Here is an 18,775-nt window from a genome sequence, read left to right as displayed (position 1 = left end):
GCCTGGAACACCACCAGGGATGGAGCATTCACAACTTCCCTGGGCAATGCATTCCAGTGACTCACCATCATTACAAGAAAGAACTTCTTCCTTATTCTGTTTAAATTTTAACCCGTTACCCCTTGTCCTAATGAAGAGTCCCTCCCCGGCATCCTCCTAGGCCCCCTTCAGATACTGGAAGGCTGCTATGAGGTCTCCATGCAGCCTTCCCTTCTCCAGGCTGAACAGCCCCAACTTTCTCAGCCTGTCTTCATACGGGAGATGCTCCAGTTCGCTGGTCATCCTCGTGGCCCTCCTCTGGACTTGTTCCAACAGTTCTATGTCATTTTTATGTTGAGGACACCAGAACTGCACACAAAACTCCAAGTGATGTCTCACGAGAGCAGAGTAGAGGGGCAGGATCACCTCCTTCGACCTGCTGGTCACGCTGCTTTTGATGCAGCCCAGGATATGGTTGGCTTTCTGGGCTGCAAGAGCACACTGAAGCCAGCTCATGTTCATTTTCTCATAGACCAAGTACTTCTCCGCAGGGCTGCTCTGAATCTCTTCTCTGCCCAACCTGTAGCTGTGCCTGGGATTGCTCTGACACAGGCATAGGACCTTGCACTTGTCATGGTTAAACTTCATGAGGTTGGCATCAGCCCACCTCACAAGTGTGTCAAGGTCCCTCTAGATGGCATTCCTTCCCTCCAGTGTATCAACCAAACCACACATCTTGGTGTCATTGGCAAACTTGCTGAGGGCGCACTCAATCCCACTGTCCATGTCAGCAACAAAGATGTTGAACAAAACAGGTCCCAACACCGATCCCTGAGGGACACCACTCATTACTGGTCTCCAGCCGGACATTGAGCCATTGACCACAACTCTTTGCGTGCGGCCATCCAGCCAGTTCTTTATCCACCGAGCGGTCCATCCATCAAATTGATGTCTCTTCAATTTAGAGACAAGGATGTCATGTGGGACAGTGTCGAACGCTTTACACAAGTCCAGGTAGATGACTGTCGTGGTTTAAAACTTAGCCATGGAGTCTCTCTCTCTCCCCCCCTCCCCCCTGCCTTGCCCTCCCCCTGCTCAGAGGGATGGGGAGGGTTAGGGTTAGGGTTAGGGTTAGGGTTTCAAAAGAATGCAACTCCCACGGGTTGACATCAGAACAGTTTAGTAACTAAGGTATAACACAAATCACTACTGCTACCACCAATAATAATAATGATAAAGGAAATAATAAGGGAAAAAAATAAAATACCACCCGCTGACCGATAATATCCAGCCCGACTGAGCAGCAACAAATACCTAGTCCAACCCTGCAGTGCACCAGCCCTTCCTGGTAACTCCCAGTTACATCCTGGGCATGACGTGCTGTGGTATGGAATACTTCTTTGGCTAGTTTGGGTCAAGTGTCCTGTCTCTGCTTCATCCCGGCTTCCCCTCCTCCCTGGCAGAGCATGAGGCTCACAAAGTGGTTGGTCAGACTAAACATTTGAGCAGTAACTAGAAACATCGGTGTTATCAGAGCTGTTCCCTGGCCGAAAGTCAAAAACACAGCACTGCACCAGCTACTAAGAAAGAGAAAAAATGACTGCTACTGCTGAACCCAGGACAACTGCTCTACCCCTATTCATCATTTCCCTAGTCCCATTATAGAAGGCCACCAAATTGGTCAGGCAGGATTTCCACTTAGTGAAGCCATGCTGGCTGTCACCAAGCACCTTGTTGATTCTCGTGTGCCTTAGCATGCCTTCCAGGAGAATCTGCTCCAAGATTTTGCCACGCACAGAGGTGAGACTGACTGGTCTGTATTACCCTGGGTCATCCATTTTCCCCTTCTTGAAAATGGGGGTTATATTTCCCTTTTTCCAGTCGTTGGGAACTTCACCTGACTCATGTGATCTTTCAAATATGATGAGGTTTTTCAATTAGTGAAGTATACGTTGAAGTAGTTTAGAAAGAACATATTGATGTTTCTTCCAGAGGCTGGAAAAACAAGATGGAAAAAAGAAGAACTGGTGTTCCATCAGCCTGAATAGCAATTTACAAGACTTCACTTTTGGAATTAATGAATTTTCCCAAAGAATAAATTAGCAATTGAGCAGTTCTATGTATAAGTCAGTTTTGCCTACAGAGTTACTCTTATGCTGATTCAAACCCTTCTAAAACCCTGAAGACTAGAACAAAGAGTTTATAGGAGAGCAGTACTACTGTTTTTTAAGTCTTGAAGGTACGGATCACTCCCTACATCTGTAATGTGAGCCTCAAGAGAACCATATCATTTGCAACTTTTCTACCGCAAATAGTTTGTTACAAGACTACTAGCTTACCTAAAATCAGGAATGTAGATAATTATTGATTTTTTATAAGAAAATATGATTAGATATTTGTCATAGTCCTCAAGGTTGAGGTACAGTATCAATTTTCATTCCATGTGTATGCAGGACGATGTGGTAGAAAAGAGTACCTGGGAAAAGCGATGGAGAATTTAAGCTACTCCAGAGAATACTCCAGAACCTAGGAGTATTGAACAGTTTTCTTTCTTCTTTCAGTCAACAGTTGTTTTGGTGAGAGGGAAGGAACTGAGGTTGATTTATAGACTTTTTTGCAGGAACCTGTCACCTTGTCACACCAGTGTCTTGATATGACATGAAAAGTACCTCTTCTGCTGTCCTAAGTGCTTGGTTCTCCTGCTGCACTAACATATAAATGAATTCATGTACCAGTTCAAGGCAGTTTTGTGATAATGATATTTAAAATAGTTTTTATGAAATCTGAATCATGGTGAGGTTTTTTATGGGGCTAGTAGCAGTTCTTTGATCTCACCGCACTTTCTCCCCTGGCATTTTCAGTACTCTGAGATCTCTTTGAGTTCATTTTCAGTTATGTCAGTACTGTTGATGTTGGTAAATACTCAGTTGGAGAGCACAGGAAAGTTTGTGTCCAGTCCTGTTCAGCCTACCTAATTTAGGCTTTTATTTGATATGCTCAAGTTGTAGCTTTAATTCTCTGTAGTCAACAGAAGAGTATCCAGAGAATAACTCCGACTTTATTGAATTTAGAGAAGAGGGCCTGCAATTAGATCACATTAATTTATATCAAAGTATGCATACCCTAGGAACCAGTTTAAGAGAAGAGTAATATTATGTAAGATACCGTTTAACCTAAAACTTCAGGGAAGTGGTCTGTAAACATTATAGGCAGAAAAATTTTACACAGAAACAAATTTTTAACATGATGATTTAACAATTGCTTAACCCACAGTTAAGACAAAGCAGGCTGCACATTCCCGCATCTCCTCTAGTCAGTTGTTTAAACACTATTGATTTCTCTCCAGCTCAAAGTTCCCCCACCATTGACCTCAGTCAACAGTTATCTGAGTTCTTTTTTAATAACCAGTTTTTCCTTTAGTCCATGCAACAAATGGATGTTGCGTTATGAAAGAAAGGGAAATGCATATTTTAAGATCAAAGTCCAAACTCACCTGGCAAAACTTTAAGAGGATTTTTAAAAGCAGGGACCAAACATGTAAGGGCTTTGAAGTACAGAAGAAATTGAAATAGAAGCATTGACTAATTGCATTTCATGCTTTTAGTGCTTGATACCATGTATCAATTCCCCTAAGAATATCCCTTTGCCATGTGGTACAGCAGAACTGGTCGGGAATATCACATGGTTATTTTTGCAGATTTAACATGTGCAAAATATAATTAGTATATTAGTATGCCATATAAACAGTGGTGCAGTGCATTTCCAAATGGGAGAGAAATATCAAGAGGGCTGAGTTATGTTTTTTTCCACTCTCATCAGGCTTTAATGCCTATATAGTCCTAACACCAATATTTGGAGAATCAGTTTTTCACAACTTCTTTATGCAAATAAGCTTCCCTGCAAAAGCTGGGGATTATCTACTGTGTTGTACATTGCATTCACATGAGACATGGTGTGCCCTGTGAATAAATAATGAGACCTATTAAGCTACCTACAGCTGTGCTTCTGGCTTTCTAGAACCAGCATTTCACTACTTTAGTTACATTTCCATCCCTGCTACTGTCCACCTGTGAAACCCTGGGCAAGTATCTTTTCCTTTCTGACCACCTCCCCATTGGATCCTCAGCAGACTTCAGTTAATGGATGATAGGGTCTCCAGGACACCTCACTTTGTCTCTCACTACCTGTTTGTACACGTGGCTCTCATCAATGTAATGTTAAGTTTGTAAAGATGAATTGCAAGTAAAATGAAAAGAATCTGACCAATCAAGAGATAATAAGCATTCAGTCCTAGTGTGTGAATAAATGGTTGTTCATTCTTTTTTCCTTTCAAGAAAGCTGTAACTAGGTATTACTTCAGATACCAGTAGGGTTGGTCAATCTTTCAGCTAGCTAAATACAGCAGTGAATTATACATTTCAACAAGCGGTGACTATAGATAGATAGATTAGTTGTCTGAGCTGTACTTAATTAAGTATTAAAGCAACCGCATTTAAACATGAGATAATGCAGGCACACACGCACAAAAAGACAGATACCTATATGAATTTTACAACTGAAAGAGTAGACTTTGAATTAGCACAAACTGATATACCGTCGATCAAAATTAACAAAGCCACTTTATTCAAGTGAATATATGACCTCAAATGTGTATTTTTTTGCAGCCAGGTCTTTCTAGATTTTATTTTTTATTAATAGAAGTCCTAGTGTAATTATAAAAGGTCAGCATAGTACTCATTGATCTTATTTCCCTATGAACCCCTTGGTTTTTAAGGTTTGCCATTTTTGGGGAGATACATTTGCAGGAGTGCTCTATTGTCCATGACCTTTTTCTCAGTGGAAAAGTAATCCAGATATAATATGAATAACTTATTATGAAATAAGCAACTTCACAGAAAAGGTCAAAATGTGGAATAAATGCAAGCAGGTCTCAGTATGAATAATGGTAAGCTGAATAGAGGTCTTTGAATGGTACATTAGTGACATCTCCTGTTAAGGAAGATAGGGCCCCATGAGAACTACCTTACTTGAGTATGTCACCTAGATACATTAAAAAGATACAGCACTGCTTTTTTCCAGTTATGCCCTGCAAATACCTGGTCCCTGAGGAAAGAGACTAGTCAAATTCCTAGCTCAGGTCTATACCCTCTTTGAGATTATGAGTGCAGGTATCAGAAATATGGACTAAGAACCACCAAAGATCATTTATAGGGGGTTTATGCCTGAAAAGGAAGGGCATAAAAATATCAAAATTGTGTTTTGAAACACAAGTTTTGAAACCTGTTTCTATTTAAGAACTAAAACTGAATCCACTTCCTTCTTTTTTCTTCATATAAGATTTTTCAGATGAATGAAAGATTCCCTTTGGTGTTCTGTCACTTCCTATTCATTACGCTGATAGGAAATCTCATGGCTCTCAGTTGCAAAAAGACCAGGAAAGGAATATTGCTCACAACATTTCTTAACTGGTGTGGTCACAGCTTTCCAGGGTAAACATAGATATTCTGCTGACATAGCAGAGGTTGAGCTTTCCATGAATTCTCTGAAATGTTCATCTTTTCTGACTTTACTTAGATGTTCTCGTGCCAGTGCACAGCAATTCAATGAGCTTCAGGTAATACTGTGATATTCTGAGTCTTGCCATTTTGGAGATGTAAGCTTTGCTTGGCTCTGAGGTTAGGCTGCAAATCCCACAGGTTTAAAAAGGGCCTTATGATCAGACAAAAATCATAAATGGCAAAATGACTCTCCACAGGACAAGTACAAGCATCTGGCCCTTCCCAGGTGCCTATATTAACCCTTCATTTGGTTCCTTGTTGGCAGGTTGGTTACTGGAAGGACATGGAGCAGGAAGAAGCAGCAGAAAAGGTCAAAACTGAGGGAAATGAGTCATCCATTCTACTGACAGGATTAGAAGGAAACACATTATATCATCTAACAGTGAGGGCGTACAATGCTGCAGGGTATGGACCACCTAGCACTGCTGTGCAGGCAGCAACCAAGAAGTCCCGTAAGTGATCTCAGTACCTTTGCTCAAAGGGAGAAGTCAGGGATCAACCTCTGCCCTCTTAAGTTTTCCTTTAATAAGGGTCTATATAAGTTGTTTTTTTTTCTTTAGTAAGAGTGAATAATAATCAGGAATGATTCATGGCTTTGCTTTGATATTTAGACATAAATTCAAATGACTTTGCATTCATAAAAAAGTTTATATTCATAGAAAACAAGGCATTTTTCATAAAGACGGAAGGGCAAAGAGTTCAAGTTCATAAGCTCCACAGAGGTTATGGGATGGGCAGAGTAGATACACCACAATCTATTAAATGACAATTATGATACCAAAAAAAAAATCATTAAGTATTCTTGCTAGAGCTGGGACCTTCCTAACACAACCAGTTGTAAACATAATGAAAGATTACATTATATGTTACATATATGTTACATTAATAGGTAGTTTATTTTGATTTTCAAGAAATTACCTATAAAATGTATTTATGTACGTGCTATTTTTTTCTTCTCAGCTCCCAGCCAAGCACCAGGCAATGTTATGTGGATACAGGAAGGCTCTCATGTTTCTCTTGGGTGGGAGCCAGTCAAATCTCTAGCTAATGAATCTGATGTAAAGGGATATAAGGTCAGTGCTTCCCTCCCTTGCTCACCTTTCTCTCTTCCAAAAATTCCTCTTCCTTGTTGGCTTTTTACCTCTTTCTTGTTTCTCTCTGTAAATCAAGTAGGTTATACAGACTGTCTGCAATCAGTTTTCACCATGAAAAGCAATAAATAAAACTGAAAAGAGCAAATTGTCCCAACATTTTCTGTGTTGTGATTTTCAACTAGTGATTATAAACTGAGTAAACTCTATCTGAAAGGGTCAGATCATCATATCTGACTCAGAAGTGGCTATTAATAAGACCAGCCTGCAATGAAATTCCTACTAACACTTCAATTTAACTGTGTTTGCAGTAGGATTTAGAGAAATGCGAAAGAATAAGGCATATTAAAATGACATTAAAATTAATATTTTTATAGAGCAGAAACACAAATAATTCAATTTGTTTTGTGATCATGTTGGTGGTGTTCAACAATTTGGATGGTAACATCTGGCATTTAAAGTTTTGAAGTTTTAAAGAGTAAAATCCAGATTAGCTCTTAAATATCAAATAATAATAAACAACGAAATTCACTTTCATCTTTTAAATCACAGCAGAATGATTTTGAATTTTTTTGGGGGGTGAGAAGTTGAAGCATATATACAATCCTTTCTATAGACTACAGTTTGACATTCCCTCTGATACATCAGAAAGTATCAACAAGAAAGTGTAAAATAGTTCACATAAACCAGAAGCTGCTCTAACCTTTATCAGAATAGTTGAAATTCTGAAAAAGTTATGAATAGTTAAGATTCTGAAAAGTTGACTGCTTTGGATTTTTTACACCCCTCTGACCTTTTCAGTATTGCCTGGGAACAGAAACTTACACAGAACCAAAAAGACAGGCATATACTCACCTGCTTTCCTCCCATGTGCTATAAGCTTGCACTGAGTTTCACAGGAGATGCAGGGACAGATCTGAGCTAATCTCAGCTAATTTAGCCGAGGTAAACACAGTAAGGACATTATTTCTGGCATTTTCTTTACATTTAAAGTTGGATTCTTAAGCCAAAACCACAAATACCTACTTGAGCTTGGGGATAAGAATTTGAATCAGAACCCCAAATGCATTTTGAAGAAATATTTTAGAAAACCATGTGAAACACCTAATGTTGGAGAGGGCAAATGCTGTATCTTTGGTCTGGGTCATAATCAATGTCCTTTCACATTCATTAATTGATAATATACTTTGCTATTAATGTTTTGAAATCATTGGGGAGAGGGAAGAACAGCACATGGCTGTTGTCAAGAAAACTTTAATGAAATCATGAAACAGTTCACATTTCACTGACTGCGCTATCTACACAAAATGTCTGGGATATAACTCAAAAGACCATTATAACCATCTACTTTATTGACATAGGTATTATTTAGGCAAGAAGGCCAGAGCAACAGTCAAGTTATAGAAACACAGAAAACCTCTGCAGTGGTGCTTCTTCCCGATGTTGGTGTCTACATCATTGAGGTCTGTGCTGTCAGTGAAGGAGGAGATGGGACTGCAAGTCCCCAGATCAGAGTTCCATCTCTTGCAGGTAAGGCTACACTTATATTAGGAGGAGTGGTGATTATAGCAATGCTCATTAATTCTATTATTCTCTACCTGAAAAAAAGAAAAACTAACAACCACCCAAAAATCAAAAAACATTCTCACAATTCTCTAGCTATTAGATGAAATCATTAATCAGTCTTCAGCTCTATGCTGAAACAAAAGCATCTAGTGCCATTTCAAATGCTCAAGAGCATCTGAGGCATTCATGTGGGGCTGATAAACAAAGCAGAGGATTTACAGGAAACTTCTCTCTTTCTAGGATAACATCTACAAACCAAACAGAGCTGTAGATGTCTGCACATGTACTAGGTGTCTCAAATAGCATTATAGTCAGCTGAGATGTAATCCATACAGACCAACAGTGGAGCCTAGACAACAATTCAGCTGATCTTCTGAATTTAAATAGTTGGACAGAGGCACATCAGGACACCCTATGGTATCCCAAACATTTGCACAGAACTGGCAGATACTATGTGAGACTTAAAGGATACACATATCATTCTGGACCACTAGTCAGAGGCCAGAGGTGTACTATTTAACACAGCTAAAATGGCATGCATTTAGTTAGCCTGCTTTAGAATAAGCTGAATTTCTCTATAGGTTCCACTGACTCAATTGAGTAGATATTATTTTGTTAAATTATTAAGGTATTATTATGATGTTAATTATGATGTCTAGCTTCTATTTCCTCAGTTACTGCAATATACTGAAAGAATTTAAAGTATCAGTATTACACAGGTAAGAAAGGGATGGAAGGACTAGTGGCAAGAACCAGAAAATAACACTGTCTTTTGCCTAAACATAGCGAAGCATCTTAATTCTAACTTTCTGCTAACACTTTAAAATTCTACCAAACATTGCTTTTTAGGAGTCCTTAAGGACAACTATCCAAAAAGTGTGAGCCTGAAACTTCAATCTTCACCTAAATTTCAGCTCTACTCTAGTCACAAACTAGATGCAGGGCTATCATCAGAATGCAGAAGGCACCAATCCTTCCTCCATGGAATATGGAGTTTCATGGTTTCATATATCTTTTGAGCCATAATTCTAGGACGCAAAACCTTTCATTCCCTCTAACCTGGTATTTTTGATTAGATTACACAGAACAGATCACTTCCACTTGGAACAACTGTTGTCCAAAGAAACCTAGTCTGGTTCCCTTCCCTGCAATCTGTTGCCAGCACCAGCCCATAGCACAATTACCATTAGCATGGCTTTTTAAAGGACTGTTATGATCTAATAACATCACTGGGCTGAGCAAAAGACCACATTTTCCTCTGGATAAACATCAAGATCAAGGGCTAGCTTTGATTCTTTGTTCCAGGAAGATTTGTGTTTGTGACTCAGGGCATCTTATGCAGTCTAATACTTTTTGAGGATTAAGGCATAAAATCACATACCATTTTGGAACGTCCTATTCATTGTTCCTTCACTTTTAATTTTAGGAGGGAAAGTAACAAGTGCTCAATCCACCTTACATGTGTTGTCTACTTCCTCATCCTCGGTAACACTGATTTTGGCATTGATGGTTCCTTCAGCTTCATGGTGAAGACTGCAGATTTTGTTGTTGTTGTTATTTTTTTGCTTTACCTTGATGACACCAAGGGATGGAGTTTTATGTCTGTGGAGTAACTGGAAACCCAAGCTAATGCTTAAAGACCCATAGAAAAGCCTGTGGTGCACTTAGAGGAGCGTTGGAGACACGGTCAATAATTCATCAGGTTTTTTTCTCTTCTTTATTTGTAAAAGTCCTCTGGGGAGGGGACACTTCTTGGCCCAAAAATATGCAGATTGTATGTAATAAACTTTTGTAAGCAAAGATAATTTCTGTCAAAGGTACTTTACTTTTTTAATACGCTCTATTTTGGTGACCCCAGTCATGTATCATTAGTGGTGTCTAGTACAGTACATCTGTTTGGTTTGGAAAAAAAAACTTTTTAAAACATAGAACACAGTTTGATACAGCTTTATCAAATACTTTTCTTGCATCACCTATGGCTGGTAGTTCCTACTGATTAGAGAAAAATAATAGTTTAGATACACAGACCACTGCAAAAGTAGAAAGAATTTGTTGATTATCTATTTAATAAAAATTGTGTATGGTTATGTATTTAATTAATAAAAAGAATCTCAAAAAATACTAGACAGCACACCCAGAAAGTAACAAAATGGAGCAGAAAAGCCATTTATTTTATTGCAAGATAAATGGAAAATGATTAAACAGAAACAGTCTGGTTTTTATCAAATCCCATATGATTTGATGTTAAATGAATCAAATATTTATTTTCAATAGCCAATAAAAATTCATAATGCATATGACAATGAAAACACTGGGAATTTAAACATTAGGCTGCTAAGAACACAAATAAAGCAATGCAAGGAGATAAACCTACTTTTTCCAACCGCTTCTCAGTTGTAACTTTTTGTTTTCCTCTGGGTCCATTTTTAGTAACATTCTGTGCTTTATGTATTTGATAATCAAGTTGAAGTATGTATGAAAGCATATTATGGAGAGAATATTAACATTGTTTGAAATGTAATCATTCACATATATACAGACTCAAGTAGGATATATATTGGAGAATGCTGTGTTCGAAAAAAATACTTGGCTAAGTGCTACTGGGCATCATTCCAGTTATTTAGCTAATTGGCTCTATTTCTGTAGCTCACTAGATATTACTCTTGTAGTGACTTTGCGCTGTCAGTTTTAATCCCCACTTTTTGCTGTACCAATTTTTCACTTGGTAGACGACATGGACAATTTTTCTACATTGGAAGACCTTTTCACATACTGGCACCTGAATCAAAATAATCCCCAGGATATGTGGCATGTGAGTTTGTACAGCTATGGTGGTGTGCACAGTGTTATGAGGGAGGGTGTTTTACCACCATGTATCTAGAGATCATGCCTAGGATGAACATTCCCTTGCTTGGAAAAAGCAAGTCAAAATTGTTCAACAAGCATGTCCTAACGGCATAGTTCTACCGGCTGTCCATCCCTCCAAAAGTTTTGAAGCAAATCTATTTGGGTTGATGGGTTCTGGGTCTAAAATTCTCTAACTGTGCCCTTTCTTAGCAGCTTTAAAATAGTAGTTAAGAAGGCACAACTCAGATTGAGTGCTTGGTAGGTAAAAAGCTGACTGATCTTTTTTCTTTTGAGTATTTTATCAGTAAAATTTTTCAGAGATGGTTCAACTCAAATCTTTATTACCCACTAATATTTTAAATAATTTTCTAAAAAAAATAGGTTTTAAACTTACTTAATCACCACATTGCTAGGAAAACAAAGGCAGGACAAATAGCTGAGCAAAGACTATAGATAGAGACAAAAGGGGACCTTCTGCATCTCTGCTTCTGGAAAAGCCTTTGAGATCAAAGAAAGGAAGGTGGAATGTACCTTGAGCAAACTCATAGAAAATACCCACCTGCTGTCACTTGTAAAGTAGCAGCACTGCTACTGTGCAAAGAACTTGCATCAGCAAACCATGATTTTTCAAAACGTTAAAATAAACAAGAATAAAGTGATGAACCAAAAATCAAAATGGCTATTTTATAAATTAGTTAAGCATAATTTCCTCTATTTTTTATACAGTTGCTTGCCAATGCAGTTTATTTCAGAGTATTCAAAAATGTTAGTCACTGATGGTGGCATTTTGATTTAACAGCTTTCTGAATACAATAAATGGCTACGCTTTATATGGAGAACAAAAGTCTGATGAGATAGAGCTGCATCTAGACATATCTATCTCGTTCTCTAGTATCAGGATACAGATAGAAATATTGAACATACCATCAGATAATGTAGTTGTATTACAGGGACAAAAAAGGGGTATGTTTTATATTCAACATCAACAGAATCTGTATTTTGCATCTTAAATATATTAATAAACATGTTTTAAATGTTTAAGTATCTATGTATTACCTATTTGTTACTTTGTAGAAGAAGATTCTTTATCATGACATACCCTTTTTTTAGTTGCAAAGGAAAGCTCTTTCCTTCTTCATGTAAAAGATTGTAATAGTGCAGTCTAGCGTCACTGAGGAGACTGTATTTTTGTATAATTCCACAAGATCTGTTTGGAAAAAAATAATTAGAAAGAAACTTTGTTTCGTAGACTAAAAAAAAACATAGTGTCATGGCCCATAAAAAAAATGTTAGATATATTGTATACAATCTGTATATATGCTATATATAATGGTATATACAATGTGGAAGACACAGTAATATAATAGTTCCTGTGTACTGTTCTTGTAACATTAGATCTTTTTAATAAATAATTCTCTTTTTATTGACTTTTATCTTATCTCCTGTCAGCTCCTGAATTATATTCATAGAGGACAGGGTGACACAAATATTCTGGATTCCAGAAGCAATAACAAAACTTTCAAGAAAATCATGTATCTGCACAGTGAATGTGGACAATGGAGCCATTAAAATTACATAATTTTTGGCGTCCTGCTAATTTCACATATGCACTGGTTTCCCTGTGTTGATATTATTCTTATAATTAAATAAGAGGAAGGTGCAAGAAGGCTGGAGCTCTCAACATGAAACTCTGCCTAACAAAAAATGCAAAATAAGTCTGCAAATCGGCTTCTGAGAAAAAAGGTCTCTGCGCTGAAGGAAAAAAACAACAACAAAATCATTAAAAAGAGCTGCTTTACAAAGAAGCCACTGAGGGCAATCCTCTATGTACTGATGTAATACATAGTTCCTGGGAACTCTCTGGTGTCTATGACATTCTTTCAAGTGTTACCAATACCCCATGGCTGTGCAGGTACATAAGCATGGTCTAGCCATTTCATATTCAGTTAAAATGCTGAGTTGCTTTGTCTTACATTTGAAATACTTTGTGTGACAAATCACAACAAAAAAGCTTTCAAAAATACACATCAAATTGTGGTGAAAAAGTATAATAATGGATGAGCCAATTATAACAAATATTTTTTGTTTATTTTATTTGTGATTTTAATAATCCCCAGTCACTTCTTTATAAAATGCATATTTATGGGGGTGAATGACTTTGCAACACATTAGGAAGTCAAAAAGCCCATTTTGAAAATAAAAATAAATTGGCACATCATCATTTGAACTGAGAGTTCAATTACAAAATGAATATGGCCTACGTAGCATATTATATCAGGACTTGCATTAAATTAGTTCTGAATGTCACAGAAAACTGTAATGACCTGGTTTTGCTGACATGGAGAAGTGTGCATATTGAAATATACTGGAAATATCAGATATATGAAAATTTGCACATTATTACATTATACTGCTTAAGCACACTGGCACAGATGTTTAGATGTACAGCTATTCTTCCTTCAAGAGCTCCTTTTCTGTTGTCAGACTTCTAACTAAGCACCCCAGCTTGTATAAAAACCTACTTGGTCATCAGAAGAAACTGATAAAGAAATCTGTGATACTCTTGGCTCATCTTTTATTATCATGAAATATATATGTCTGGCTAGTGAAAAATATCCTCCTTTTTGGTATGTTTTTTCTTTTCATTTTAAAAAATATAGAATAAAAACATGAGAGTCTTCCTGAAAGATAGAGTTCTCAAGATGAATAGCAAAGGCAGGCTCTATACATGTTAATCACAAATAAAGGTATTCAGCATATTTTTATTTCATTCAGAAAATAAGATGGGGAAAATGTATCGATTTCCTTTCAACAACAGAACATGTGAATAAAAAGATACTGAGAGTATTTGAAGCATATCTGGGTCAAAGCTTCAGCAAGTACAATTTTACTCTAAGCTGCACTGCTCTGATGCCTGGCTAAGAAAGCATTTCCATTTCATAATGACACCATCTCTTATTTTCTACAAAAAGGACTTTGTAAGACAGGATATTAAAACATTATGTCCCTGATATTCTTTAAAAACTTCACCATGTGTAGTGGCTGACTTAGAGCAGAAGCCTTAAGTCAGTTCCTTAGTTTTGTATAACTCAATCTCTTTTTTTTGAGTAACATATACACCCAAATACATCATTATTTCGGTGGGAGTTATTCTAGGTGATGATATTTTATATGTATTTTTGTTCAAATTACAAGTTTCACATGTGATTTATGTGAAAACACTGAATTCCCACTCTGCTGTGACCACCGGATGGTATTGCATAGGCTGTCAGATGATCAGTAAAGGTAATGCATATGTCTGGTATTAGTTCTTTTCTAACATGGAGAAGACTAAAGCAAATTGTTGATGTTCTCTGCTTATATTACATTTACATTAAGTCATATTAGGAAAATACAAATCACCTGCAGTACTGAACGCAGTACAGAATGTCTCTCCTGCCCCATTACAGAGATGAAAAAGTAGCACTTCACCCTGTCCTACAGTCTGTGGGCAGCCTCTTCTTCCCCCTGCCCTATCCTGTGACAAAGTGCCGAAGTGTACATGTGTATAGGGAGTGCAGGAGAGGAGAGACAAAAAGAAGGGGAAATCCTTGGGCACAGTTCCCCATAAGGATGACCTGGAGTTCACCCAGCCTCTTGCCCGAGCACTGTTTGCTTTCCAACAAGCTGTCAGAAAGGATAAGACTTTTCCCTTTCAGACATAAAGCAGAGGAAGCATTTTTCTGAATCTGGGAATGATTGCACAAGATTACCCTAAAAACTACTATCTGAAAATCTACTGTGTTAGGTTGCTATCTGTCTACACTTTCTGGCATTCTCAGGGAAATAGAAGCTAATCCCACACTTTTCAATGGGAAGTGAAAGGAATTTTATCACTACAGATTTCTCACTAAAAAAAAAGGATTTGAGTAACCAGAGTAACCATAAGGGAAAATATCAGTCTTTAATGCTCTTCACAAAAGCTTTGGCCATTAAATGCATAAGATAAAGCTGCGAAGTTGCTGGCTGAATGTATTATTGCAGCATGAGAAACAGGCTTGCAGTGGCAAAAAAGGAAACAAACCCCACATCAGATTTCTAGATCATTAATGGCTTGAATACTGCTGGATCTCTGCAAGTTTCCTCTGCAGAATGACAGTCTTTCCTTTTGGATCATTTTTTATTCGACCTACACATTCCATGGAAGTTTCTGATTTACTAAGAGCTACGATACTGAAAGTCCTTCAGCACAAGAGATCTGCAGTGCATTAAACCATGGTGTGACAGCATATTGGCAAACATGCTCTGCTCAAGGCAGAGCTATTCCCACAACTCTTTCCTCCACTAAGAAAAAATTTACCTTCATGAACAACAGCGAGGTGGTGAGGCATTCCTATTCTTAAATTGCTGCTGAACACTTTCTTACGTCTAGTCACAGAGTAAAACTGTTAAGACACTGTAAACAGCTAAAAAGGGAGAGAAGAATATGGAGCAGGGAAAGCCCCCAAAGCCAGAAGGTCTTCTTGTATAGACCAGTAAACAAACCAAACCCAAAAATTACATTGACTCACATAACCCTCTCCATACAGATGATATTGGGTTGGGAAGTCTGTTCCCCTGCACCCCCACCATAATTTCTTAAATTTCAGTAAAATAGGATCTGTATTGCCACAACTTTTCACAAGGCTCTTGGCAAGGTTATATAGAGGAGGAATGCCAGCCAGGAAAAGGGAGCAACAAGCTTTCTGTCTGTTTTGTGGTTGACTTTGCCAAGTTTACAGAGCTCAGAAGTAAGATGAGAGGTGTCTGGACACCTTATACCTCCTTTGGACACCTAAATCTCAAAATTATGATGATATTAAGCACTTTCAGGGAATTAAATGGCAGATTATATTAGAGCACTCCAACAGAACTGCACAAAACAGAGTGAGGGAGGAAAAAGGCAATGGGTATGTTTGAATGCCAATAAAAGTCAGGTGAAGTAAATCTAAACCATACTAACTTCATGGAGAATGTGGAACTGACAGGTGAAACTCCGGAAAGGGGATTTAGAATAATCTCAAAGGCAGTCAGAAACTCCTGGCTCATCATATCACCACATAGCAGCTGCTAGAATGTAAAAGTTGGGTCCCATCAGGAAGGTTAATAAGAACAAGAGGAAACAACAGTTACGTGACAGAACTTTGGGTTTGTCACAGTACTGGTACTGTGTTGCACTTGAGGTCTCCATAGCTCAAAAGGACATAGGAGAAAGACAGTTAAAATAATCAAGGTTATCATCTACAACCTCTGCCGCCCTGGGGAAAGGCTAAAAGGACTAAGACTTCTCAGTTTGAACACAAGTGGACAATGGGGTAGGAAGCTATCACACCCCAACTTGCTTTCCTGTTATTTTTCCCTATGCAATAGACAAAGCTTTACAAAGGTCTGTGAAAGACTGACTCCCAAACCTCTTATCTTTCTGTTTGGAAACAGTGGAACCCAAGTGCTTTACATGAAAAATTAAATATCCCAGTTTATCTGTCCAATGAATACATAACTGTTCACACAGAAAGCTCCAATATTGAAAAGATGCCATTTCAGAATACAGAATACCCCTATTCCGAAGGCCACAGCAGTCAAATCTACTCTGAGACATGGGATACAAGTTAGAAAGAAGAGAGGTATTTGAGATCTGTGGACCCCCCAGCTGGATCTTTAAATTATTTGCAGTAGACAGAATAAAAAACACTTCTGCCTCAGTTTTACAAAGGGAAACTCAGAAGTGTGCATGGGAAACTTGTGAATGTACCAAATGAAACCATCCTTCCCACAAGGACATAAAATATAGGAGCTGAAACTGGATCTCCAGAATCTAAGCATAGCATTTACACCAGTCATTTCCTTTAAATCATTACTGTTTTATTATTACTGATTAGCTTGTAACCTCAGGGTAGTGCTTGCAGGCCATCTCTGTTACCTGCTAATAATTAACTAAAGACTGTAGACGAATGAACACAAAATCCTACTAAGGATCTCCCTATCCTTGCACTGTTTCTTAAGAAAGACAGAGCCTAGAAGAGTTTTAGGTAAGACAGCAGAGCAGAAGCAAGTATCTGTTCTTTCTCTTTTATGAGTAACTACATCACATTTACTGCCAGACCATCAGAGAACAGGGGAAATGAAAATGCAGCATTTTTACTTTCCCTTTTATGCTGAATACACTAAGTGGAATTATTTTGGTATAATGTAGAAAAGATGCCTGATTGATGTAGGTTATAATTTGAAAACTTAGTTTTCTGCTTCTGAGTACACTCATACTCACTAATTAACTTGAACAGCAGTTTATAAGACCAGTTTTTACTCTGCCCATTTAATGAACAAAATCCAATCAACCACCCTGTTAGCGTAAATGGAAAATACATGTCTGCAAGAATGATAAATAACTGATTGCCATAGTGATTAGCATAACATGCCTCCTGGGAAGCTATTTGGCATTCAGCTCTCACTAGCACTTTTTAAGAATTGATACAAGCCTTGGTGTGCTTTGCATTGGGCTTGCAGCTTACTTAAATAGGAAGACATCTTTTTAGCTATGATGACTGATATTTTCATTTTAAACTTCTGCATTTCTGTTTATAAGAAAATGAATTATATTTTTCAAACTGTTGTGGGTGTTTTCACATAAAATGTATGTTTGGCTTATTCCATTTAAAAAAAATATGATTCCTTTTTAGTGGTCCCAGATGCTTCAAGCATGATAGCTGAGATAAACCAGCCTCAGTAAAGCTGTTGCTGAGTAACAATTAAGCAACCTAGTCACTTTGGAGTATCTATGCTCTACTCTGGAAGTTTTTAGAGGCATGGTATACTTCAATTAACTGGGCTGCAGCGACATCCAGAAATTAAATACATCAGATGATCCCCTAGATTAAAAAAATGGAGGATATTTGAATACAAGAAAGGTAACTTGAAACGCTAATACCATTAGAGCACAGAGTATCTACACTTGAAAAACGAGTGATTCAGCTACTCTTTGTAGTTCCTTAGCTTCCATTCCAATTAGGACTGTGCTTTAGTGTATTGTTCCATATTTTTAGCGTATTAGCTTGTCCAATACAACATAAAAATCCCATTCAGCCAGAAAAATAAACTGGGGGGAGGGAGCTTTGCAGAAAGCTGCTGTGCTTGTCAGAATGACTGAACTTTGGGCAACGCTCCTCCTGGACTGCAGGGTCTTGCATCATCATCTCAGACTGGGTCAATAATGCTGCATTTGGGTGTTTCTTCCATCTTGCATCTGTATGGGTTCACTTAAGCCCAAGAGAGTTGAGCCAAAAATAAATTCTATTTAAATTCTTAAAGTTAAGACAGAAATCTTGAATTAACTGACTAGGGAAAACAAGCAACTCATATATTCTACTTACCCTATAAATTTAAATGAGGCACAGCTTACAGAGAGGTACATTGAAAATCAGAAGGGAGAGAAATACCCTCTCAAGCTAGCATAGATGCAGAAGGGCCAGAAAAAAAAAAAAAATTCAACCAAAGAAGGAATTAACTTAAAAAATTTCCTATCTGGTGAATTTGAAATGTTTTTTGTCCATCCTTGCATTATTAAATATAATAGAAGACACACAAGATTCCTGTGAGATCCTGCCTGCCAGCTCTCCTGCCCTCTTTGCCATTACATCTCACACAAAACTGTTGATCATAGGAAGAAGATGCCAATAAAAGGCTCCCTGTGTTCATGGCCTCTTCCATGCCTGAAAGGTA

The 18,775-nt window shown here is 37.8% G+C and overlaps 1 protein-coding gene across 5 annotated transcripts in view; it reads left to right on the top strand.

Moving 5' to 3' along the window:
* CNTN5 (contactin 5) overlaps positions 1–11,913 on the top strand; it is a 643,809-nt gene extending 631,896 nt beyond the window's left edge. For all 5 annotated transcript variants that reach the window (XM_057399803.1, XM_057399799.1, XM_057399798.1 and 2 more), the window contains 4 exons: positions 5,803–5,989; positions 6,498–6,610; positions 7,990–8,158; positions 9,621–11,913. In XM_057399803.1, the coding sequence (XP_057255786.1) occupies positions 5,803–5,989; positions 6,498–6,610; positions 7,990–8,158; positions 9,621–9,724 (573 nt within the window). In that variant the 3' untranslated portion in view covers positions 9,725–11,913. The remainder of the gene's footprint in view (positions 1–5,802; positions 5,990–6,497; positions 6,611–7,989; positions 8,159–9,620) is intronic.
* Positions 11,914–18,775: the final 6,862 nt, after the last annotated feature.

The sequence above is a fragment of the Pezoporus wallicus genome, unplaced genomic scaffold, assembly GCF_028554395.1.
Source record: "Pezoporus wallicus isolate ANWC-B61680 ecotype Strahan unplaced genomic scaffold, APGP_CSIRO_Pwel_v1 scaffold_6446, whole genome shotgun sequence".
Taxonomy (NCBI): domain Eukaryota; kingdom Metazoa; phylum Chordata; class Aves; order Psittaciformes; family Psittacidae; genus Pezoporus; species Pezoporus wallicus.
The sequence above is the reverse complement of the archived record's forward strand: the minus strand, read 5'-3'. Positions and strand labels throughout refer to the sequence as shown.